Source organism: Mobula hypostoma, chromosome 22 (genome assembly GCF_963921235.1).
Source record: "Mobula hypostoma chromosome 22, sMobHyp1.1, whole genome shotgun sequence".
Taxonomy (NCBI): Eukaryota; Metazoa; Chordata; class Chondrichthyes; order Myliobatiformes; family Myliobatidae; genus Mobula; species Mobula hypostoma.
In genome coordinates this window covers 56,139,163-56,166,246 of record NC_086118.1, presented here as the reverse complement: position 1 = coordinate 56,166,246, position 27,084 = coordinate 56,139,163, and the positions used below count along the sequence as shown (strand labels likewise).

Here is a 27,084-nt window from a genome sequence, read left to right as displayed (position 1 = left end):
TGGTGAGACCTCACTTGGAGTACCGTGGGCAGTTTTGGTCTCCTTATTTAAGAAAGGATGTGCTGACGTTGGAGAGGGTACAGAGAAGATTCACTAGAATGATTCAGGGAATGAGAGGGTTAAGATATGAGGAACGTTTGTCCGCTCTTGGACTGTATTCCTTGGAGTTTAGAAGAATGAGGGAGGACCTCATAGAAACATTTCGAATGTTAAAAGGCATGGACAGAGTGGATGTGGCAAAGTTGTTTCCCATGATGGGGGAGTCTAGTACGAGAGGGCATGACTTCAGGATTGAAGGGCGCCCTTTCAGAACAGAAATGCGAAGAAATTTTTTTAGCCAGAGGGTGGTGAATCTATGGAATTTGTTGCCACAGGCAGCAGTGGAGGCCAAATCATTGGGTGTATTTAAGGCAGAGATTGATAGGTATCTGAGTAGCCAGGGCATCAAAGGTTATGGTGAAAAGGCGGGGGAGTGGGACTAAATGGGAGAATGGATCAGCTCATGATAAAATGGCGGAGCAGACTTGATGGGCCGAATGGCCTACTTCTGCTCCTTTGTCTTATGGTCTTATGGATATTAAACCTGATTCTGATTCTTATGTACTGTATGTACATAGATATAGATATACACAGAGATAGATATACCGTATATAGATAGACACACACACACACACACACACACACACACACACACACACACACACACACACACACACACACACTCACACACACACAGGAGCTGAGACTCCTGACCCCTGCTCCATTACCTGCGAGGACCCCGGTGAGGTAGTTAGACACACACACACACACACACACACACACACACACACACACACACACACACACACACACACGAGCTGAGACCCCCCCCACCCCTGCTCCATTACCTGCGAGGACCCCGGTGAGGTAGATGAAGCTGATTCGAAGGGATCCGTGGACCATCTCCAGGGGAAGACCGACCAGAATCTGCAGCGTTACGTTGAAAGCCAGGTGCTCCACCCTGGAACAGAGAGGGTGCACACACGAAGGACATCATTAAGCCAGAGAAGGCGCAGAAAGGATTCACAGGGGTATTTCCCCCGGGGCTGCAGGCAGTAGGGTAACAGTAATTAGCATATTGCTATTACAGTTACCAGTGACCTGGGTTCAATTCCTGCCACTGTCTGTAAGAAGTTTGTACGTTCCCCCTGTGACCATGTGGGTTTCCTCCAGATGCTACCGTTTCTGAGTGTTAGGGTGGAGATACGTCTCTATCAAAGGAGATGTACAATGCTCCTTCAACCGCTAACCCGCAGGTCACCCTTAGACAAGGTGTAGCACCTGCTTAGCCCCCGATCAGGGTCATGTGAAGCCATGGTGGACGTCACAAGTCCTAGTTATGTGACCACTGGCACCAGGGTGAGAACCTCTGAAGAGCATAGATAGTGGCTGGGGTCACCCATCTTGTAAAGACACTGCCCAGAAGAAGGCGATGGCAAAGCACTTCTGTAGAAAAGCTTGTGAAGAACAATCATGGTCATGGAAAGACCATGTTCCCCCAGGTCCCACATCACCAGGTTCAGGAACAGTTATCACCCCTCAACCATCAGGTCCCACACCACCAGGTTCAGGAACAGTTATCACCCCTCAACCATCAGGTCCCACACCACCAGGTTCAGGAACAGTTATCACCCCTCAACCATCAGGTCCCACACCACCAGGTTCAGGAACAGTTATCACCCCTCAACCATCAGGTCCCCCACCACCAGGTTCAGGAACAGTTATCACCCCTAAACCATCAGGTCCCACACCACCAGGTTCAGGAACAGTTATCACCCCTCAACCATCAGGTCCCACACCACCAGGTTCAGGGACAGTTATCACCCCTCAACCATCAGGTCCCCCACCACCAGGTTCAGGAACAGTTATCACCCCTCAATCATCAGGTCCCACAGTACCAGGTTCAGGAACAGTTATCACCCCTCAATCATCAGGTCCCACAGCACCAGGTTCAGGAACAGTTATCACCCCTCAATCATCAGGTCCCACACCACCAGGTTCAGGGACAGTTATCACCCCTCAACCATCAGGACCCACACCACCAAGTTCAGGAACAGCTTTCACCCCTCAACTATCAGGTCCCACACCACCAGGTTCAGGAACAGTTATCACCCCTCAACCATCAGGTCCCACACCACCAGGTTCAGGAACAGTTATCACCCCTCAACCATCAGGTCCCACACCACCAGGTTCAGGAACAGTTATTACCCCTCAACCATCAGGTCCCACACCACCAGGTTCAGGAACAGTTATCACCCCTCAACCATCAGGTTCAGGAACAGTTATCACCCCTCAACCATCAGGTCCCACACCACCAGGTTCAGGGACAGTTATCACCCCTCAACCATCAGGTCCCCCACCACCAGGTTCAGGAACAGTTATCACCCCTCAATCATCAGGTCCCACAGTACCAGGTTCAGGAACAGTTATCACCCCTCAATCATCAGGTCCCACAGCACCAGGTTCAGGAACAGTTATCACCCCTCAATCATCAGGTCCCACACCACCAGGTTCAGGGACAGTTATCACCCCTCAACCATCAGGACCCACACCACCAGGTTCAGGAACAGCTTTCACCCCTCAACTATCAGGTCCCACACCACCAGGTTCAGGAACAGTTATCACCCCTCAACCATCAGGTCCCACACCACCAGGTTCAGGAACAGTTATCACCCCTCAACCATCAGGTCCCACACCACCAGGTTCAGGAACAGTTATTACCCCTCAACCATCAGGTCCCACACCACCAGGTTCAGGAACAGTTATCACCCCTCAACCATCAGGTCCCACACCACCAGGTTCAGGAACAGTTATCACCCCTCAACCATCAGGTCCCACACCACCAGGTTCAGGAACAGTTATCACCCCTCAACCATCAGGTCCCACACCACCAGGTTCAGGAACAGTTATTACCCCTCAACCATCAGGTCCCACACCACCAGGTTCAGGAACAGTTATCACCCCTCAACCATCAGGTCCCCCACCACCAGGTTCAGGAAGTTATTACCCCTCAACCATCAGGACCCACACCACCAGGTTCAGGAACAGTTATCACCCCTCAACCATCAGGTCCCACAACACCAGGTTCAGGAACAGTTATCACCCCTCAACCATCAGGTCCCACACCACCAGGTTCAGGAACAGTTATCACCCCTCAACCATCAGGTCCCACAACACCAGGTTCAGGAACAGTTATCACCCCTCAACCATCAGGTCCCCCACCACCAGGTTCAGGAACAGTTATCACCCCTCAACCATCAGGTCCCACACCACCAGGTTCAGGAACAGTTATCACCCCTCAACCATCAGGTTCAGGAACAGTTATCACCCCTCAACCATCAGGTCCCACACCACCAGGTTCAGGAACAGTTATCACCCCTCAACCATCAGGTCCCACACCACCAGGTTCAGGAACAGTTATCACCCCTCAACCATCAGGTTCAGGAACAGTTATCACCCCTCAACCATCAGGACCCACACCACCAGGTTCAGGAACAGTTATCACCCCTCAACCATCAGGACCCACACCACCAGGTTCAGGAACAGTTATCACCCCTCAACCATCAGGTCCCACAACACCAGGTTCAGGAACAGTTATCACCCCTCAACCATCAGGTCCCACACCACCAGGTTCAGGAACAGTTATCACCCCTAAACCATCAGGTCCCACAACACCAGGTTCAGGAACAGTTATCACCCCTCAACCATCAGGTCCCCCACCACCAGGTTCAGGAACAGTTATCACCCCTCAACCATCAGGTCCCACACCACCAGGTTCAGGAACAGTTATCACCCTTCAACCATCAGGTCCCACACCACCAGGTTCAGGAACAGTTATCACCCCTCAACCATCAGGTCCCACACCACCAGGTTCAGGAACAGTTATCACCCCTCAACCATCAGGTCCCACACCACCAGGTTCAGGAACATTTATTACTCCTCAACCATCAGGTCCCACACCACCAGGTTCAGGGACAGTTATCACCCCTCAACCATCAGGTCCCACACCACCAGGTTCAGGAACAGTTATCACCCCTCAATCATCAGGTCCCACACCACCAGGTTCAGGAACAGTTATCACCCCTCAACCATCAGGACCCACACCACCAGGTTCAGGAACAGTTATCACCCCTCACCCATCAGGACCCACACCACCAGGTTCAGGAACAGTTATTACTCCTCAACCATCAGGTCCCACACCACCAGGTTCAGGAACAGTTATTACTCCTCAACCATCAGGTCCCACACCACCAGGTTCAGGAACAGTTATCACCCCTCAACCATCAGGTCCCACACCACCAGGTTCAGGAACAGTTATCACCCCTCAACCATCAGGTCCCACACCACCAGGTTCAGGAACAGTTATCACCCCTCAACCATCAGGTCCCACACCACCAGGTTCAGGAACAGTTATCACCCCTAAACCATCAGGTCCCACACCACCAGGTTCAGGAACAGTTATCACCCCTCAACCATCAGGTTCAGGAACAGTTATCACCCCTCAACCATCAGGTCCCACACCACCAGGTTCAGGGACAGTTATCACCCCTCAACCATCAGGTCCCCCACCACCAGGTTCAGGAACAGTTATCACCCCTCAACCATCAGGTCCCACACCACCAGGTTCAGGAACAGTTATCACCCCTCAACCATCAGGTTCAGGAACAGTTATCACCCCTCAACCATCAGGTCCCACAGCACCAGGTTCAGGAACAGTTATCACCCCTCAACCATCAGGTCCCACACCACCAGGTTCAGGAACAGTTATCACCCCTCAACCATCAGGTCCCACACCACCAGGTTCAGGAACAGTTATCACCCCTCAACCATCAGGTCCCACACCACCAGGTTCAGGAACAGTTATCACCCCTCAACCATCAGGTCCCACACCACCAGGTTCAGGAACAGTTATCACCCCTAAACCATCAGGTCCCACACCACCAGGTTCAGGAACAGTTATCACCCCTCAACCATCAGGTTCAGGAACAGTTATCACCCCTCAACCATCAGGTCCCACACCACCAGGTTCAGGGACAGTTATCACCCCTCAACCATCAGGTCCCCCACCACCAGGTTCAGGAACAGTTATCACCCCTCAACCATCAGGTCCCACACCACCAGGTTCAGGAACAGTTATCACCCCTCAACCATCAGGTTCAGGAACAGTTATCACCCCTCAACCATCAGGTCCCACAGCACCAGGTTCAGGAACAGTTATCACCCCTCAACCATCAGGTCCCACACCACCAGGTTCAGGAACAGTTATCACCCCTCACCCATCAGGACCCACACCACCAGGTTCAGGAACAGTTATCACCCCTCAACCATCAGGTCCCACACCACCAGGTTCAGGAACAGTTATCACCCCTCAACCATCAGGTCCCACACCACCAGGTTTAGGAACAGTTATCACCCCTCAACCATCAGGTCCCACACCACCAGGTTCAGGAACAGTTATCACCCCTCAACCATCAGGACCCACACCACCAGGTTCAGGAACAGTTATTACCCCTCAACCATCAGGTCCCACACCACCAGGTTCAGGAACAGTTATCACCCCTCAACCATCAGGTCCCACACCACCAGGTTTAGGAACAGTTATTACCCCTCAACCATCAGGTTCAGGAACAGTTATCACCCCTCAACCATCAGGTCCCACACCACCAGGTTCAGGGACAGTTATCACCCCTCAACCATCAGGTCCCCCACCACCAGGTTCAGGAACAGTTATCACCCCTCAATCATCAGGTCCCACAGTACCAGGTTCAGGAACAGTTATCACCCCTCAATCATCAGGTCCCACAGCACCAGGTTCAGGAACAGTTATCACCCCTCAATCATCAGGTCCCACACCACCAGGTTCAGGGACAGTTATCACCCCTCAACCATCAGGACCCACACCACCAAGTTCAGGAACAGCTTTCACCCCTCAACTATCAGGTCCCACACCACCAGGTTCAGGAACAGTTATCACCCCTCAACCATCAGGTCCCACACCACCAGGTTCAGGAACAGTTATCACCCCTCAACCATCAGGTCCCACACCACCAGGTTCAGGAACAGTTATTACCCCTCAACCATCAGGTCCCACACCACCAGGTTCAGGAACAGTTATCACCCCTCAACCATCAGGTTCAGGAACAGTTATCACCCCTCAACCATCAGGTCCCACACCACCAGGTTCAGGGACAGTTATCACCCCTCAACCATCAGGTCCCCCACCACCAGGTTCAGGAACAGTTATCACCCCTCAATCATCAGGTCCCACAGTACCAGGTTCAGGAACAGTTATCACCCCTCAATCATCAGGTCCCACAGCACCAGGTTCAGGAACAGTTATCACCCCTCAATCATCAGGTCCCACACCACCAGGTTCAGGGACAGTTATCACCCCTCAACCATCAGGACCCACACCACCAGGTTCAGGAACAGCTATCACCCCTCAACTATCAGGTCCCACACCACCAGGTTCAGGAACAGTTATCACCCCTCAACCATCAGGTCCCACACCACCAGGTTCAGGAACAGTTATCACCCCTCAACCATCAGGTCCCACACCACCAGGTTCAGGAACAGTTATTACCCCTCAACCATCAGGTCCCACACCACCAGGTTCAGGAACAGTTATCACCCCTCAACCATCAGGTCCCACACCACCAGGTTCAGGAACAGTTATCACCCCTCAACCATCAGGTCCCACACCACCAGGTTCAGGAACAGTTATTACCCCTCAACCATCAGGTCCCACACCACCAGGTTCAGGAACAGTTATCACCCCTCAACCATCAGGTTCAGGAACAGTTATCACCCCTCAACCATCAGGTCCCACACCACCAGGTTCAGGGACAGTTATCACCCCTCATCCATCAGGTCCCACACCACCAGGTTCAGGAACAGTTATTACCCCTCAACCATCAGGACCCACACCACCAGGTTCAGGAACAGTTATCACCCCTCACCCATCAGGACCCACATCACCAGGTTCAGGAACAGTTATTACTCCTCAACCATCAGGTCCCACACCACCAGGTTCAGGAACAGTTATCACCCCTCAACCATCAGGTCCCACACCACCAGGTTCAGGAACAATTATCACCCCTCAACCATCAGGTCCCACACCACCAGGTTCAGGAACAGTTATCACCCTCAACCATCAGGACCCACACCACCAGCTTCAGGAACAGTTATCACCCCTCAACCATCAGGTCCCACAACACCAGGTTCAGGAACAGTTATCACCCCTCAACCATCAGGTCCCCCACCACCAGGTTCAGGAACAGTTATCACCCCTCAACCATCAGGTCCCCCACCACCAGGTTCAGGAACAGTTATCACCCCTCAACCATCAGGTCCCACACCACCAGGTTCAGGAACAGTTATCACCCCTCAACCATCAGGTTCAGGAACAGTTATCACCCCTCAACCATCAGGCCCCACAGCACCAGGTTCAGGAACAGTTATTACCCCTCAACCATCAGGACCCACACCACCAGGTTCAGGAACAGTTATTACTCCTCAACCATCAGGTCCCACACCACCAGGTTCAGGGACAGTTATCACCCCTCAACCATCAGGTCCCACACCACCAGGTTCAGGAACAGTTATCACCCCTCAACCATCAGGTCCCACACCACCAGGTTCAGGAACAGTTATCACCCCTCAATCATCAGGTCCCACACCACCAGGTTCAGGAACAGTTATTACCCCTCAACCATCAGGTCCCACACCACCAGGTTCAGGAACAGTTATCACCCCTCAACCATCAGGACCCACACCACCAGGTTCAGGAACAGTTATCACCCCTCAACCATCAGGTCCCACACCACCAGGTTCAGGAACAGTTATTACTCCTCAACCATCAGGTCCCACACCACCAGGTTCAGGAACAGTTATTACTCCTCAACCATCAGGTCCCACACCACCAGGTTCAGGAACAGTTATCACCCCTCAACCATCAGGACCCACACCACCAGGTTCAGGAACAGTTATCACCCCTCACCCATCAGGTCCCACACCACCAGGTTCAGGAACAGTTATCACCCCTCAACCATCAGGTCCCACACCACCAGGTTCAGGAACAGTTATCACCCCTCAACCATCAGGTTCAGGAACAGTTATCACCCCTCAACCATCAGGTCCCACACCACCAGGTTCAGGAACAGTTATCACCCCTCAACCATCAGGTCCCACACCATCAGGTTCAGGAACAGTTATCACCCCTCAACCATCAGGTCCCACAGCACCAGGTTCAGGAACAGTTATCACCCCTCAATCATCAGCTCCCACAGTACCAGGTTCAGGAACAGTTATCACCCCTCAATCATCAGGTCCCACAGCACCAGGTTCAAGAACAGTTATCACCCCTCAATCATCAGGTCCCACACCACCAGGTTCAGGAACAGTTATCACCCCTCAACCATCAGGTCCCACACCACCAGGTTCAGGAACAGTTATCACCCCTCAACCATCAGGTCCCACAGCACCAGGTTCAGGAACAGTTATTACCCCTCAACCATCAGGTCCCACACCACCAGGTTCAGGGACAGTTATCACCCCTCAACCATCAGGTCCCACACCACCAGGTTCAGGAACAGTTATCACCCCTCAACCATCAGGACCCACACCACCAGGTTCAGGAACAGTTATTACCCCTCAACCATCAGGTCCCACACCACCAGGTTCAGGAACAGTTATCACCCCTCAACCATCAGGTCCCACACCACCAGGTTTAGGAACAGTTATTACCCCTCAACCATCAGGTCCCACACCACCAGGTTCAGGAACAGTTATCACCCCTCAATCATCAGGTCCCACACCACCAGGTTCAGGAACAGTTATCACCCCTCAACCATCAGGTCCCACACCACCAGGTTCAGGAACAGTTATCACCCCTCAACCATCAGGTCCCACACCACCAGGTTCAGGAACAGTTATTACCCCTCAACCATCAGGTCCCACACCACCAGGTTCAGGAACAGTTATCACCCCTCAACCATCAGGTCCCACACCACCAGGTTCAGGAACAGTTATCACCCCTCAACCATCAGGTCCCACACCACCAGGTTCAGGAACAGTTATCACCCCTCAACCATCAGGTCCCACACCACCAGGTTCAGGAACAGTTATCACCCCTCAACCATCAGGCTCTTGAACCAGAGGGGATACCTTCACTCAACTTCACTTACCAATCAATGAAATGTTCCCACAACTTTCAAGGACTTTTCATCTCATGTTCTCAATATTTATTGCTTGTTTATTTATTTATTATTATTATTTCTTCTGCACACTGCTTGAATGCCGAAGTTGGGCAGTCTTTCATTGATTCTGTTATGGTTATTATTTTATAGATTTGTTGAGTAAGTCCACAAGCAAATGAATCTCAGGGCTGTAAATGGTGACATATATGTAAGTTTGATAATAAAATTTACTTTGAGCTTTGGTGCAGTGAAGATTTCTAAGTGGGATTTGAGTATTGCCAACTGGAGAAGGTCGCAAGGACTGAAGGGAATGGGGAACAGACGGGAGGGAATGCACTGATGGGGAGGGAATGGGGAACAAATGGAAGGGAATGGACTGACGGGAGGGAATGGGGAATAGACAGCAGGGAATGGGGAAAAGACGGGGAGGGAATGGGGAAAAGACGGGGAGGGAATGGGGAACAGACGGGAGGGAATGGGGAACAGACGGGAGGGAATGGACTGATGGGAGGGAATGGGGAATAGACAGGAGGGAATGGGGAAAAGACGGGGAGGGAATGGGGAACAGACGGGAGGGAATGAGGAACAGACAGGAGGGAATGGGGAAAAGACGGGGAGGGAATGGGGAACAGACGGGGAGGGAATGGGGAACAGATGGGGAGGGAATGGGGAACAGATGGGAGGGAATGGACTGACAGGGAGGGAATGGGGAACAGACGGGAGGGAATGGACTGACGGGGAGGTGCTTTCACTGAGCCAGCACACAGACCATGGACAGAATGGCCTGAGCCAGTGTTGTAACTTCACTCTCATACGAGTGGTGAGCTCTGGTCTGAGGCTGGAGTCAGGCAGGGGAGTTGGTGTGAGGCGGTGGGCCGCGGTCAGAGGCTGGGGGAGTTGGCGAGGGGTGGTGCAGTGGGGTCCAGCTTCAGTCGGTACTTACCCCACATGCATGAAGATGTAGCTGAGGTAACGCCAGGCCTGCCTGCGGAGCTGAGGCTGGTAGACCAGCGGGTTCTCCAGGTAGGACGGGTGTGTCACCTGCAGCACCCACCTATCCAGCACCAGCCCGTAGTAGATGAAGGTAACAATCTGTCGGGACAGGTTCATCACGTGTTACACAATAGATTCATATTCATTCATTATCACACGAGCATCAAAACTTAGGGTGAAATGTGTCTTTGCATTGACAATCAACTCAGTCGAAGGGCAAGCGGGGGGTAACATGCAAGTGTCGCCACGCGTTCCTGCCCTAACACACGTCCACATTGTCCACAGAACAGCCCAAACAAAAGCAACACACGTCCACATTGTCCACAGGACAGCCCAAACAAAAGCAACACACGTCCACATTGTCCACAGGACAGCCCAAACAAACACACGTCCACATTGTCCACAGGACAGCCCAAATAATAGCAACATACGTCCACATTGTCCACAGGACAGCCCAAACAACACCAGCAACAAGCTCCTTTCTCCTCTCTCACCACCCACCAACACACACACACACAAACAGACAGACACAAACACTCACAGACACACGCACGCACACACACACTCACAAACACAGACACACTCACAAAAACAGTTTGCTGACGATATGAAGATAGGTGGAGGGGCCGGTAGTGCTGAGGAAACAGAGAGTCTGCAGAGAGACTTGGATAGATTGGAAGAATAGGCAGAGAAGTGGCAAATGAAATACAATGCTGGAAAGTGTATGGTTATGCACTTTGGCAGAAGAAATAACCGGGCAGACTATTATTTAAATAGGGAGAGAATTCAAAGTTCTGAGATGCAACGGGACTTGGGAGTCCTTGTGCAGGATACCCTTAAGGTTAACCTCCAGGTTGAGTCAGTAGTGAAGAAGGCGAATGCAATGTTGGCATCCATTTCTAGAGGAATAGAGTATAGGAGCAGGGATGTGATGTTGAGGCTCTATAAGGCGCTGATGAGACCTCACTTGGAGTACTGTGGGCAGTTTTGGTCTCCTTATTTAAGAAAGGATGTGCTAACATTGGAGAGGGTACAGAGAAGATTCACTAGAATGATTCCGGGAATGAGAGGGTTAACATATGAGGAATGTTTGTCCGCTCTTGGACTGTATTCCTTGGAGTTTAGAAGAATGAGGGGGGACCTCATAGAAACATTTTGAATGTTGAAAGGCATAGACAGAGTGGATGTGGCAAAGTTGTTTCCCATGATGGGGGAGTCTAGTACGAGAGGGCATGACTTAAGGATTGAAGGGCGCCCTTTCAGAACAGAAATGTGAAGAAATTTTTTTTGTCAGAGGGTGGTGAATCTATGGAATTTGTTGCCATGGGCAGCAGTGGAGGCCAAGTCATTGGGTGTATTTAAGGCAGAGATTGATAGGTATCTGAGTAGCCAGGGCATCAAAGGTTATGGTAAGAAGGCGGGGCAGTGGGACTAAATGGGAGAATGGATCAGCTCATGATAAAATGGCGGAGCAGACTCGATGGGCCGAATGGCCGACTTCTGCTCCTTTGTCTTATGGTCTAAACACAGACACACTCACAAACACAGACACAGACACACACACACACTCACAAGCACACGCACGCACACACGTGGATATTCTGCATGTGTTCACCCACACCAACGGGCACTCTGACCCGTGCACACGTACACGCACACATATAGAGCATTACAGCACAGTACAGACTCTTCGGCCAGGAAGTTATGCCACGCCTCTAAAATCAATCTAACCCTTCCCTCCAACACAGCCTCCAATTTCTTTCATCCATGTGCTTATCTACAAGTCTCTTAAACGTTCCTAATGTTTCTGCCTCTATCACCACCCCCAGCAGGACGTTCCACACACCCATCACTCTCTGTGTAAGAAACCTACCGCTGGCATCACCCCCTATAATCCCCCTGTGCAGGAGGGAAGGGTTAGATTGATCTTAAAAGCAGGTTAAAGGGTTGGCACACCACTGTCTGTACTACATTCTATGTTCGCACTAAAATTCAGATCCTGATGAAGGGTCTCGGCCTGAAACGTCGACTGTTTATTCCTTTCTAGAGATGCTGCCTGATCTGCTGAGTTCCTCCAGCATTTTGTGTGTGTTTCTTTGAATGTTTTTGCTCTAATTGTGTACTTTCTTGTAAAAGTCGCGTATAATTCATGATCAATTAATTTCTTTTCTCGTGAATGATGCTGTGTGCCTGTGATGCAGCCACAGTTTTAGTGTTACATTACACCTGTGCTCACACATACGTGTGTGTGTTGAAATGGTAAGGTCTGTTAATGTATTTTGACACTTGTCAGGTACCGTGATGAGGTCATCAGTCGGGGACAGAACGCGTGGTGTGCGGGAGTATGGAAGTGAGAATGAGAAATACAGACACTTTCAGAGCATGAAGCATTGATATATACACTATCTAAATAAATACTAAGATAGGTTGCAAATACATGGCAGGGGCGATTAGGATATGGACTTTGAAAGTAAGGGTAACGTTAGTTGATGAGAATGGAGAAATCAAGGATCCGACACTTACAATGTTTTACGGAGCCGGCTACTCTGGGTCCGAGATGGACACGGTGGTTCAACTCATTTGAACTTTATGCTGATGGTAAAGGACCGATGTGGATGATAACACGACAAATAATACAAAACAGAGACGGAGAGCACTGCTTGTGCACCTTGCAGGGGCAGATGTGCAGGTTATATTCTCAAAACTGACAAACACGGGACAAATCACAAGCTCTGCGGCAGCGGTGGTTGCGCTGAATGCTTTCTTCGTCCCCAGGTCAACACTACGTTGGCCCGGCAGCATTTTCATCAGCTTGCCCCAAGACAAGGTGAGACGGTTCAACAGTTCTCTACTCACCTTCAGCAGGCAGCAGAAGACTGTAAGTTTCTAATGGACACCGACAACCAAATCAGGGATGTCACAGTGGGAAAACGTAACTCCGTTTATGTGCGGAGAAAACCACCGGAGAATATGCAGGGCCTAACACTTGCCGCACACTGGAAATAGCGGCACAATGTGAAAAAGTAGAGGAACAGTTGTCAGCCATGTCACTACAAGGAAGCCAGCCACAGACTGTGTGCCGTGTTCCACACCATGAGGACACAACACATGGCAAATCGACAGAGGGAAAAATAAAGTTTACTAACACAAAAATTACAGCAGTGGTTTGCCATTGCCTTCTGCTGGGTGAGTTTCCGAAGAGATCACCAGCTCGTAGCCCAGCACGGATGGAAGACGTGCAGGGGAGTCGGCTGGCTGGATTTGAACTTGGGACCAACACATGGCAAATAGACAGAGGGGAAAATAAAGTCTACTCACACAAAAGAAAAGGAAATGCTACAGATGTGGAAATACAGATCGCCTGGGTAGAGACCCAAAGTACCCAGCTTGTGGACAGACGTGCAGACAATGCACTGGAAAGGACGACTTTACAAAACTCTGCCTGACAAAAGGACTAAAACACAAAAAATGAACAACGTTGAGGATGACCAGAAGGAATTTGCATTTGTTGTTAATGAGACTGAGTCATCTGAAAAAAAGTACTTTTTGTGTAGGGGGTGTAAATCTGTGCATGTTAGTAGATTCAGGAGTCAGAAGGAAAATGTGTGGGAGAAACTGAAGTCAGAGGAGATAATATTCCTAAGCAGAAGAGAAAGCTGTTCCATATTCATCCAGCACATCATCACTGGAGGTTGAGGGGGTGTTTGAGTGTGGAATAAGTTTTGGAAACAGAATGGACCAGGCAGAGTTCGTCATGATAAAAGGCAATGGTGAACCACTCACTCCTAGGTAGAAAACAGCTACAAACTTGGGTGTGTTAAAGACTGGAGAAACTGTGTCAGTAGTGACAGACGTTAAAGGGTTACTTAAGCTGCCGTACCCAGAAGTGTCTGAGGGGGTAGGACAGCTGAACACTGAACAGATCAGTCTGTACATTGATGGAAAGGTAAAGCCCTGCCACTCAGACACATACCTTACCACTTCAGGGAGGTGGTTGAGAAACAAATTGAACAGCTAGTGAAAGTAGACAATCTTTCGGAGGGTAGGCCTCAAAATCCCCGGCCTTGCCTGCTTTTGGCAACCGAGAAGGAGGTCGAATCGTTCGGACAGAGATGGCGCTCAGTACTCGGTGTCGGAGAGCTGATCAGAGCTTGAAGTTTTCGGATGACTCAAGAGTCGGATTGTGGTCGGCATGGCAGGGAGAGTTTTTCTTCCTTCTCCCGTCTGCGTGAGATGTGGGACATTTGAGAGACTTTGAACTTTTTACTGTGCTCACGGACTTCTTCATCAAGTTATGGTATTGTTACACTGTTGTAACTATATGTTATAATTATGTGGTTTTGTCAGTTTTTTCAGTCTTGGTTTGTCCTGTGTTTCTGTGATATCACACTGGAGGAAATAATGTATCATTTCTTAATACATGCATTACTAAATGACAATAAAAGAGGACTACGTGTCTTTCATAATTGTAATCATATTAAGAAAGTTGAAGGCCCCAGTTTCTTGGGTTAACCCAATAGTCATTTTACAAAACCCGACAAGAACATCAGAATGTGCCCAGACATGAGAAGGGCAAATGAAGCAAGGGTGAGGGAGAGAGATCCCATCCCAACTGTAGATGAGATACTACAGGGTATGAATGGGGCTGCGGTGTTTAGCAAACTGGAATTGAAATGGGGCCATTACCAGCTAGAACTGACTCCAGAATCTAGATAGAGGGCCACATTTGCTCTGCATAATGGGGTGTGTAGGTACAAAAGACTTGGTGTGTCATCAGCCAGTGAGCAGTACCAGCATGAGATAGCAAATGCTTTAGCTGGAATTGAAGGAGTTCAGATGATGTGATTATAGATGCGTCTAACCAAAAACTGCATGATGAGAGACTGCATGCTGTCTTAAAGAGACTCACAGAGTGTGAACTGACACCGAACCCAGAGAAATGTCAGTTCAACATGGACAGACTAGTTTTCATGGGAATTCTCCTGTCACAGGAAGGCATCGCAGCAACTGAGGAGAGAGTGCAAGCAGTAACTGAGGCTCATGAACCAAAAAAACGCAACAGAAGTGAGGAGTTCCATAGGTTTTGTTGGCTACAGCAGCAGATTCACACCACAGTTTGCAACTTTGTCAGAACCACAGAGACGATTGACCAGGAAAGACACCCAGTTCAAGTTTGGAAAGGAACAGAAACCAGTACAGAGATTGCAAAGGGTCAGAAAACAACCTCTGAAGTTTACACGGGCTAGAAGATTAACTCGTCTTTGGAGTTTCGGGATTTCGTGGCTCTGAAGGCAGGCGGACTCGAGGCTGGTGCCTCTGCAGGAAATCGGTGTGTCGTGGGAGTACATGGAAGATCGAAAGCAGCGACCCGAGTTCTCTGGGCACAGAGCTCGGAAAAAGTGACACAACGGATTTTTAACATGGTAAACCAGCGAGTTGTTGTGTTATGTCTCCCCTCTCACTGCAAAACAGGAACACCTCTTTTTCCCTTATTAGGGAGAGAGAGAGCCTGTGGTATGTCGAATTACTGGATGAACGAGTAGTCTTTGGAATACTGCAAGTCTGTGTCTTTATCAATGCTTTGCTGCACACTTGAGTGATTGGTGGGGGTTGCCAATGCTTTTTGCTGGTGGGGGAGGGGGGTCGTCACTTTTCTACTGATTACGCATGGGAGGGGGAGCTGGGGGGGGGCTTTGGGGTTCTGACATTTAACTGTCATTCATCCTTTGGGGCACTCCTCTGTTTTTTGTGGATGGATGCAAAGAAAAAGAATTTCAGGATGTATATTGTATACATTTCACTGACATTAAATGGACCTTTGAAACCTTTGAAAGTATTCAAAGCTCTAAATGAGGGGCTAACAAGAGCAGGTAGATTGGCTTATTTTGATAAAGCTGCGCCAACTAAAGTAATAGCAGATGGGGGGGTAGAACTCATACAGAAATTCAAGGATTTGACTACGAGGTTCCGGGACAGGAGGACAATATGGTGGACAGTTACAGACAAGCTCAGGTTCACAGTGAGAAAAAGTCACACCAGACATTGAAAGCAAAGAGAAACCAGTAGAGTGATCTCAAAGGGTTAGAAAACAACCTCTGAAGTTTAATGATTTTGTACTGTATTGAAGTAGAACTTTAAGTTGTGGGTTTTGAAACAATGAAAACTGTTGCAAGTTGAAAATGAACTTTTCATTTGCAGAGCAATCATTAAGTTGAGACAGAAGATGTGTTGGTTATAGTCATGTATATCAAAGAATATGTGTTGAATTGACCTGGTTAAATGTGTTCTAAAACACTGAAGTTTATTTCTCAGGAAGGGAGGGATGTCATGTATTGAAAGGGTAAGGTCTGTTCATGTACTTTGACACTTGTCAGGTACCGTGATGATGCCATCATTCTGGGACAGAATACGTGGTGTGCGGGAGCATGGAAGTGAGAATCAGAAATACAGACACGTTCAGAGCGTGAAGCGTTGAGTCATGATATATGCACCATCTGATTAAATACTAAGATAGGTTGCAATTACACAACAGGGGTGAGATGAAACTCGACTCTGTCTGTGTGGCTGAGCACGGGCGCGACTTGCCTCCAGGACAGTGACGGTGATGATGAACCAGGGCGGCGGGTAGCAGGTGTAGCTGTCGTAGTACCAGCGGCGGTCCAGCCCCCGGGGCAGGGTCTCGTAGGCAATGTGCCTGATGAAACGCTGGCCCAGGGTGAGGCCCGTCTCCTCCAGCAGCGAGTCGGCCCGCAGACGGCGGCTGCCCAGGAGGACGGCACGGCGGAAGCTGTTGGTCCTTTTGTTGCTCATCTGGTGGGAAGGAGGGAGACAGCAGGAGTGAATCATTTCCAGGGATGCACCGGGGCCACAAGCCAACCCTAACCCTCATGCAAGTTCCGGGGGGGGACGAGGAGCTGGAGGTTGTGGGGTGACTGTTAGATGATTCCAATTCAGAGTTAATTATCACTTGGACGTCGAAACATACAGTGAAATGTGCCGTTTGCGTGAACAACCAACACAACCAAAGGACGTGCTGGAGGCTGCCCGCAATCATCACCACACACTCAGGCACCAGCATAGCTTGTTCACAATGCTCGGCAGGGCAACTCAAGGCAAGACGACAACAGCAGAACAAGCTCCTTTCCCACCCTCCCACCAACAGACACAGAGGCCTCCAACCCCAACCCCAGGACAGGCCACTTCCGGGTCTCCAGACCTTGGCCCCAGACTCTCTGCCTCACAGTTATCAGGTCTCCAAACTCTAGTCCCTTGCAGACTCGACCTTCGGGCCTCTACCTCCGGACTCAGCAATACACATTACTCGTTGTTACCCATACACACAGCACCTTGTTGCAAAATGGTTGTTGATCAGTCTTTGTCTGTGTCTAGTTTTTTTTATAAATTCATAAGAGTCATGGAAAAGTACAGCACAGAAACAGGCCCTTCGGCCCATCAGGTCTCTGCTGACCCATTTAAACTGCCTCCTCCCATCGACCTGCTCTGGGACCGTAGTGTGATTAGGGACAGTCAGCAAGGCTTCATGAGGGACATGTTGTGCCTCGGGAGCCTGACTGAATTCTTCGAGGATGTGACAAAGCACATGGAGTGGTGGATGTGGTGGATATGGATTTTAATAAGGTGTTTGATAAGGTTCCCATGGTAGGCTTATTTAGAAAGTCAGTAGGCATGGGATTGAGGGAAAGTTGGCTTGCCCACAGAGGCAGAGGGTGGTAGTAGACGCAGTGTTTTCTGCCCGGAGATTGGTGAACAGTGGTGTTCCACAGGGATCAGTTCTAGGACCACGGCTCTTTGTGATTTTTATAAATGACTTGACTGAGGAAGTGGAAGGGTGGGTTAGGAAATTTGCAGATGACACGAAGATCGGTGAAGTTGTGGATAGAGGGTAAAACAGGACATTGACCCACTTGCAGAGCTGAGCTCAGAGTGGCGGATAGAGTTCAAAGTGGAAAAGTGTGAAGTGATTCACTTTGGAAGACTGAGTTTCAAGGCAGAGTGTAGGGGGCTGGTGGCAGAACTCCCAACTGTGTGGAGGAACAGAAGTGCAAAAAATCGCTGCTTTTTAATTCAGCGTCAGCACAAATGAGTAACATAACACAAGCATACGCAAGTGATACTATTTAAAAACTGTACTCGTAGTGAAGAGCAGGCAGGTACAAAGCCTTTGGACGAGTTCCAGTTTCTTTGGTTATATTTCTTTAATACAGATTTGAAGCTGCCTTGAAGAACTTTCATACACTATATAGAAACAAAAAGATATGGGTTAACTTTTTCTATTTGAATCTCACAATAAAAGTTCAGGTTGGCAGGGGAGGAACATCTGTCCCACAGGAGGTGTAAAACGCTCCCTCCCTCCACGAGCCTGCAGGTCACCCTTGGGCAAGGTGTAGCACCTGCTTTGCCCCCTGAAGCAGGGTCACGTGAAGCGATGGGAGCAGGTGGTGGATGGTCGTACGAGCAGCTGGTGCAGATCACAAGTCCTGGTTACGTGACCACTGACACCAGACAGACAGCCTCTGAAGAGTATTGATAATGGCTTGTAAAGACACTGCCCAGAAGACAGCAATAGCAAACTACCTCCGTAGAAAAATTTGCTGAGAACAATCATGGTGATGAGACTATGAATCACCCACATCATATGACACAGCACATAATGATGATGATGAATATAATTTCCTATACAACTATTGTTGGCAGAATCTCAGATGATAACTAGGAGGTGTACAGGAGGGAGCTGTACCAGCTGGTTGAGTAGTGTCATGGCAACAACCCTGCACTGATTGGTCAGTAAGACCAAAGAACTGTTTGTGGATTTTAGAAAGGGTAAGAGGAGGGAACACATACCAGTCCTCATCCAGGGATCAGAAATGGAAAGCGTGAGTGACTTGAAGTCCCTAGGTCTCAGTATCTGTGAGGACATAACCTGGACCCAACATATTGCTGCAGCTACAAAGAAAGCAAGACAGCTGCCATATTTCATTATGAGTTTGGGGAGATTTGGTATGTCACCTTAAACACTTGTATATTTCTACAGATGTATTGTGGAGAGCATTCTAAGTGGCTGCATCACTGTCTGGTGTGGGGTGGGGGGCACGGTTGTTACTGCACAGGACTGAAGTCAGCTGCAGAGTTGTAAACTCAGTCAGCTCCATCATGGGCACTGGCCTCTGTAGTATCCAGGGCATCTTCAAGGAGCAGATCCTCAAAAAGGCAGCTTCCATCATTAAGGACCCCCACCACCCAGGACATGCCCTCTTCTCATTGTTACCATCAGGAGGGAGGGACAGGAGCCTGAAGGCACACACTCAATGATTCAGGAACAGCTGATTTCTGAATGGACATTGAACCCGTGAACAATACCTCACTACTTTTTTATTTCTATTTTTGCACTAATTATTTAATTTATATATATATATATTTAATGCAATTCACTGTTTTTTCATATATATATATATATATATATATGTGTGTGTGTGTTTCCGTGTGTGTGTGTATGTGTGCGTATCGCATTGTACAGCTGCCACAAGGACAACAAATTTCACGACACATGCCGGTGATATTAAACCTGATTCTGGCTTCCTCAAGAGGCTAAAGAAACTCAGCATGGCTCCATCGAGCACCACAGACCGCTTTCTGTCTGGATGCAAGACGGCCTGGTCAGCAGACGACCATAAGGAACTGCGGAGAGCTGTGCCCACAGTTCGGCCCATCACGGGAACTCTGTGGGCATCGTCTTTGCTTCTCGCTGCCTCACAGAGCAGAAGGATTTGAACTGCTCCTTGGGAAAGCTGCTACAGTTTATATCTGCTTCCCTCAGCGCTCAGGTAATGCACCTTCACAGAAAGCAGCCACACGACAGGATAATCAATTCTACACTCCGCATCTGAGTGCACTGCTGCCCCACAGAAAGTGAACACGAGCTCATCTGTTTACGTCTGAAATATGACACAGAGCAGCTCAGTCAATGAGGTTTGTCTCTTGTGATTATATTAAATATGATCAGGTTCATTAACCCATCAAAAGAGGAATTATGTCTCAGTGCCACGGAGATTTAAGACAATGAATATCTGGGTGAGTTACAGAGGGGAGCGGGCAGTTTAAATGCTTCAGCACTGACCAGATGACCGAAGGGCCTGTTTCTGTGCTGTGATTTTCTTTGACCCTATGACTTCTGTCAGTCAACGGGTTTGGAGGGTTAATATAAAATAACAGATACACACATGAGATTTAAACTCCAAGGGGACCACAACCTTGTCGTAGGGTTTGGAGGCTTGCGTGCTCAGTGACCGGGGGAGCGATGTTAGCTGGAGTCAGGGCTGGAGGCTTTGGCTCTCGGTAGGGTCACCCATGCAGAACAGGTCAAAGGGTAGAGGGTCAGACTACGAGTGGCCCACCATCCCTCCAGGTTTGGGGGTTCAGCTCAGGGCTAACAATCCTGACTGGTAAAAACAAAATGGAAACAGCAATGAAGAATCCTTCTACGTCTGAGTGCGACGGTATTCCTGAGTCTCCACCCAGGACTGGCACGACTGACAGTGGTGAAAATCGAGAGGGAGCTACTGACATGATGAAGGAAGCTCTGAACACCAGCAGAGATGAAGGATCTTCATTGCTGCCTTAATCACCAGCGGTGTTACCGACAGTAAATAAACACATTTGGCTTAAAGGGTGTAATCTAATTAAGAGGTTCAGGCATTTTGTACATATAGTAACAGCTCCTGGGAGTCTAGTTATAAGCTAGAATGAGGGGGGATTTGATGGAGGTATACCAAACTGTAGGATAGACCTCCACTAAGATGGTGACGTGCTCGGACTCAGCAGCTCCCACAGGGCCAAACAACAGTGCTATTGTCTTTTTAAAATGCATTTATTATGATCGCAAGACCCTGCTGGAGATTAATAACTTAAAGAACCGTGGGTCTTCCCCATCACTGAGTTCTGGCCGGTGGAGAAACTGAAGGTGCTGGACTTGGTGCGGATCGTGCCGCTGTCTGTAATAGGGAGGCGTTGGGGGGAGTTGGTGCGCGAAGGCGACGTGCAATCGAACAGTGAGTGCTCACCTTGGTCACCTTTATTGTGATCACAAGACCCTGTTGGACATTGTTAATGTGGAATGCTGCAAGTCCGATTCACTGATACTGGTGGACGGTGGGGGAGCTGTGTAGCCTCAGTCGTAACGATGACTAGGCCTCAAGCCGCGGTGTTGCCTGTCTACAGTTGCCCAGGAGAGAAGCTTTGGAGTTGGTACGCTCCACAGGAGTGCTGGTGGCCGTGTGGTGTGGTGTCCAAGCTGGAGTTGGTGCTGCCCCCTAGTGTTCGCTCGGCAGAAGACAAGACGTATTGTGTTTGACTGCAGACAGCTGCAACATTCATGGACTCAGGGACCTGGACTATATTTTTTTTCTGTCACTGTACTTTACTGATATCTTATATGTGCTATATGTTCCTTGTGGTGTGTATGATTGCTGGTGATATGTTTTGGCCCTTGGCCCTTGGCCCTGGAGTAACGCTATTTTGCTTGGCTGTATTCATGGGTATTCAATGACAATTAAACTTGAACATGAACTTTTCCACTGAGGTTGGATGAGATGAACACTAGAGGTCTTAAGAGTGGAAGGTCAAATACTTAAGAGGAAGGAACCTGAGGAGGATGATCAGTGGAATGAGCTGCCAACGCAAGTGGTGCTCGGGAACTTGACTTCAACATTTAAGAGAAGTGTGGATAAGTACATGAATGGGAGGGATATGGAGAGCCACGGTTCAGGTGCAAACTGATGAGACTAGGCAGAATAACAGTTTGGCACGGACTAGATGGGCTGAAGGGCCTGTTTCTGTGCTGTAATATTCTATGACTCTATGGAATCTAATCAAAGGGCACACACACACACGCACACACATGTATGTATATATATATATGTGTGTGTGTGTGTTGAATGATAGATATTTATGAATGAATTACATAGATATTTATTATTCTATATATTATTCTGGAATCTAATCAAGCGGTTATACACTCCGTGACCACTTTATTAGGTTCCTCCTGTACTTAGTGAGGTGGCCACGAAGTATATGTTTGTGACCTGCTGCTGCTGTAGTCAATCCACTTCAAGGTTCAACACGTTGTGCATTCAGAGATGCTCTTCTGCACATCACTGTTGTAACAACGTGGTTATTTGAGTTCCTGACTCCTTCCTGTTAGCTTTTTTTTTTGAACCATTGCATGTAAACTCTAGAGACTATTAAACGTGAAAATCCCAGGAGATCAGCAGTCTTTGAGATACTCAAACCACCCTGTCTGGCACCGACAATCATTCCACAGTCGAAGTCACTTAGATCACATTTCTTTCCAATTCTGATGTTTAGTCTGGACAACGACTGAATCTCTTGACCATGTCTGTGTGCTTTTTTGCATTGAGTTGCTGCCATATGATTGGCTGATTAGATATTTGCATTAGCGAGGTGTACAGGTGTACCTAATAAAGTGGCCACTGAGTAACAGATACTTAGGAGTGAGTGATAGGCTGAAATCTAATCAAGAGATTCAGTATTTTATATACAGTGGATTCTGGTTACTTGGAACACATTAGGACCAGTGCCTTTCGGCCCAATTAAGCATCTGTCCCATTTAGCCGAACTTTCAAGTTAAAAAGGTATAAAAAGACAAAATACTGTTTAACTGAGTAAGAAATTGTGTATTTAAATGAAATACAGAACAAATTAGAATACTACCAATACTGTGACAGCAACATAAAACTGTGTATTAGTTCCTAATGGTTATCGATGGAAGAATTCAGTGTAGGCTGCCGTTTTTCGACTGACTGCGAATGAACGAAGCAACACAGATACCTAGTGCAGATAACTGACTGCCTTCATACAATGCTTCTGATGATTACGGCTTCCAAATCTCATTTTCATTGTAACATTCAAAATGACTGTTGATACTTTCAAATTCTTCATAGTTCCTAACGCGTTGAAGTAGTGAAATTGTTTCATTTTCACTCCCAGGCGCTCCTGGCATCTCCAACTCTGAAATCTTGAAACTGCAGTGAGCAAAACAGTTCTGAATTGTCTTACTGCTTATTTCTCACCAGCTATTAGTGACAAAAATCACTGCTTTTTGAACAGAAACACACGTAACGGACACTACCTTAAAACTGTTTGCTCTAAGCATAATGTAGTCTAATAGCCACACTAAGGCACACGACTGACGCTAGTTAGAAACTGTTAACCATCTCCTGACCCATCCTGTCAATAGTGTCCCAAATAACCAAAGGGAACCCCTGCTACTTTCACAATTAGTTTTTGGTCTTTAAAAGTTTTCTCAAATGAGTGGCTGACTCGATTAACCGATGGCCCAATTAACTGGAATCCATAGTATTGAATGAGAGAGATCAAAGAGAATTACAGGCTGGAAACTAATCAATGGGTTCAGAAGGTTTATATATAGAATAGCAGATGTACAGGAGTGAGTTACAGGCTGGAATCTGATCAAAGGTTTTGAGGGGTTATATATAGAGTAACAGATTCCGCAAGATGGGTGATAGGTTGGAATCTAATCCCGGGATTTGGGTCGGGGGGGGGGGTGTAGGAGATGGACCTTGACCAGCAGAGATTCAATTTCACGTTCCATGTGTTGGATTAGAGCATAAATTGTTAGTTTCCTCGTAATTTCAATGTTCCTCTGCTTGCTTGTGTTTTTATATAATCATACATACACTTGACGGCCACTTTATGGGCGACTTTGACCGTGTAATGATTGTTGGTGCCAGACAAGGTGGTTTGAGAATCTCAGAAACTGTTGATTGTGTGGGATTTTCTTTTTTTTACTTTTCAAATCTTTTTATTATTATTAACCAAAATTAACACGAGTACATCGAAGTAAGAAACACTTACAATGACTCAAGAAAAAAAACATTATTTTAAAGATTGAAAAAATGTTGGTGATAAAAAAAACCCTACTAAGCAAGAAAAAGTGGGGAAAAAAAAACAGAAACCCCATTAGGTGTTCAACCCCGGAGCCATGCGTCATACAAAAAGCTTCTAAAGATAAACATCAAACCGCCAGCAAGGAAAAAATATGTACCAAAAATTTACAACTAGCTCGTGGAGGAAATCTATCAATTAACTCAAACGATAATAAAGAGCAAATGAACCCCACCTTTTCTCAAAATCAAGCATAGGTTCAAAGGTCCGACCTCTAATTTTCTCAAAACTAAGACATAGCATCACTTGAGCGAACCATTGTAACAAAGTGGGAGCTGATGTATCCTTCCACTTCAACAAAATGGCCCTCCTTGCTATCAATGTAACAAATGCAATAACATGTTGGTCAGACACAGAGATACCACAGATACTTTGAGGAATTATTCCAAAGAGCACAGTTAATTTATTAGGTTGTAAATTAATTTTAAGTGCTTTAGAAATTGTCCAAAAAACTGACTTCCAGAACTGTTCCAGTATAGAACGAGACCAAAATGTGTGTGTCAGTGTAGCTGTCTCAGTTTTACGTCTATCACAATGACTATCAACATTAGGAAATATTTTAGAGAGTCTCTCCTTTGTCAAATGGTAACGATGTACAATTTTAAATTGAATCAATGATTGACTAGCACAGATCAAAGAAGAGATTGTCTGGGATTTTCACACACAACAGTCTCTAGAGTTTACAGAGAACGGTGCGAAAATCAAAACAAAAACACATCCAGGGAGTGGCAGATCTGTGGGTGAAAAGACCTTGTTAGTAAGAGAGGTCAGAGGAGAATGGCCAGACTGGTTCAAGCTGACAGGAAGGTGACGGTAACTCAGATAGCCACGTGGTCTCTGAACGCACAACACGCCAAACCTTGAAGTAGGTAGGCTACAGCAACAAAAGACGACAAGCACACTGTGCACTCACTGGCCACTTCATTAAGTACAGGAGGTACCTAATAAAGTGGCCACTAAGTGGTTATGTACTGCAATTGTTCAGTGAATTTTTCAGTGACTCTATAACGTATTCTGTATTTTTCTTGGCAAAACACACAAAATGCTGGAGGAACTCAGCAGGCCAGGCAGCATCTATGGAAAAAAGTACAGTTGACGTTTTGGGCCGAGATCGTTCGGCATTTTGTGCGTGTTGCTTGGATTTCCGGCATCTGCAGATTTTCTCCTGTATTTTTCTAGAAGCTTCTTCGCTTTTCTGCAGCAGGTGTCATGCCACTTGAATCTAGCTATTTCACAGGTTATTTGTTGTCAAGGGGCGTCTTGTTATCTTTTTTTTATCTTTGACAATGAACTCGATAAGCAGTGGTAAACAACAGGTTGCATGCTTCATTCCTGACATCTGAACCTCCGGATCAGAAGATCACTGGGATCCGACATGTGGGATGTGGGATTGTGGTCAGAGGATCTGATGCCCCTTGGAACTGAGTGACTGGCCGGTCCATTTCAGAGGTTTGGTAAAAGTCAGCCACTTCGAAGATGGTTAGCAGTCGCACATGGTCCATACAAAGTAAGGGAAAACACAGGAAAACTCCCGATCTGCTCCTGACCCCACCAGCCTACCCGCCCCCCCCTATCAATACAAGGTGGTATCACATAATTTCAGAGACACGGATTCCATCCCACATCCCAGCCTCCGCCGAAGGACCCCCCCACCCCGCCACCCCACTCACCAAGTTGACAAAGTCCTGGTAACAGATGCCACTGTCCGAGCTGCCGTCCGCCAGCGCCAGGAGTACCTCCAGCTTGTGTGGTTCCAGCTCCGAGCCGCGAGCGTGCAGGAGATCCCGGAACTTTTCCGCACTGATGTAGCCTGTGTTTGCCGGGTCAAACTGCGGAGATAACAAAGAGGACGAACATGAGTGCACAAAGGCACTTGGAGAGGCAGCTAGGTTGAACCAGCGTAGACCTTAAGACGTAGGAGCAGAATTAGGCCATTCAGCCCATCAAGTCTGCCCTACCATTCCATCGTCTGATTTATTATCCCTCTCAACGCCGATTTCCTGCCTTCCCTCCATAACCTTTGATGCCCTTACTAATCTAGAACATGCCGAAGGGTTTCGGCCCGAAATGTGGACTCTACTTTTTTCCATAGAAGCTGCCTGACCTGCTGAGTTCCTCCAGCATTTTGTGTGTGTTGCTCGGATTTCCAGCACCTGCAGATTTTCTCTTGTTTGTGATCTAACCTAGAACCTATCAACCTCCACTTTAAATATACCCAATGACTTGGCCTCAACAGCCATCTGTGGCAGCCAGTTCCACAGATTCACCACCTCTAGCTAAAAAAAAATCCTCCTCATCTCCATGCTAAAGGGTTATCCTTGTATTCTGAGACTGTGTGCTCTCATCCTAGACTCCCCCACTCTATCTAGGCCTTTCGGTATTCAGTAGGTTTAAATGAGATTCCCCCCTCATTCTTCTAAACTCCAGTGAGTCCAGGCCCAGAGCCATCATTCACTCCTCGTACATTAACCCTTTCATTCTCGTGATCATCCTCTCCAATGCCAGCACATCTTCTCTCAGTTAAGGGGCCCAAAACTGCTCACAATAATTTAGTACAGCCAAACCAGTGCCTTATAAAGCCTCAACGTTACATGCTTGTTTTAATATTCTGGTCCTCTGGAAATTAATGCTAATATTGCTTTTTTCCTTCATTAGCTGGTCAGCATGGCTGGGTTGGGCCGAAGGGCCTGTTTCTGTGCCAGTTCACTTGATGATGAAGGCACGGCTGAGCTACCAACAGCAAAACCCAACCAGCCTCCCTCACCCCTTGAGTACAGAACAATGGCCAGGGAAGTGGCCACCCACAGAGGTGCATCACCCTTGACCTTGACGGGAGGGGGTCAGAGGTCAGCTG

General features: G+C 48.0%; 1 protein-coding gene across 2 annotated transcripts in view; it reads right to left on the bottom strand.

Moving 5' to 3' along the window:
- Positions 1-27,084, bottom strand: part of rhbdl3 (rhomboid, veinlet-like 3 (Drosophila)) — a 54,435-nt gene that overhangs the window by 17,516 nt on the left and 9,835 nt on the right. For both annotated transcript variants that reach the window (XM_063030652.1, XM_063030653.1), the window contains 4 exons: positions 25,901-26,059; positions 16,815-17,039; positions 10,180-10,328; positions 888-1,000 (listed from right to left, as the gene is read on the bottom strand). In XM_063030652.1, the coding sequence (XP_062886722.1) occupies positions 888-1,000; positions 10,180-10,328; positions 16,815-17,039; positions 25,901-26,059 (646 nt within the window). The remainder of the gene's footprint in view (positions 1-887; positions 1,001-10,179; positions 10,329-16,814; positions 17,040-25,900; positions 26,060-27,084) is intronic.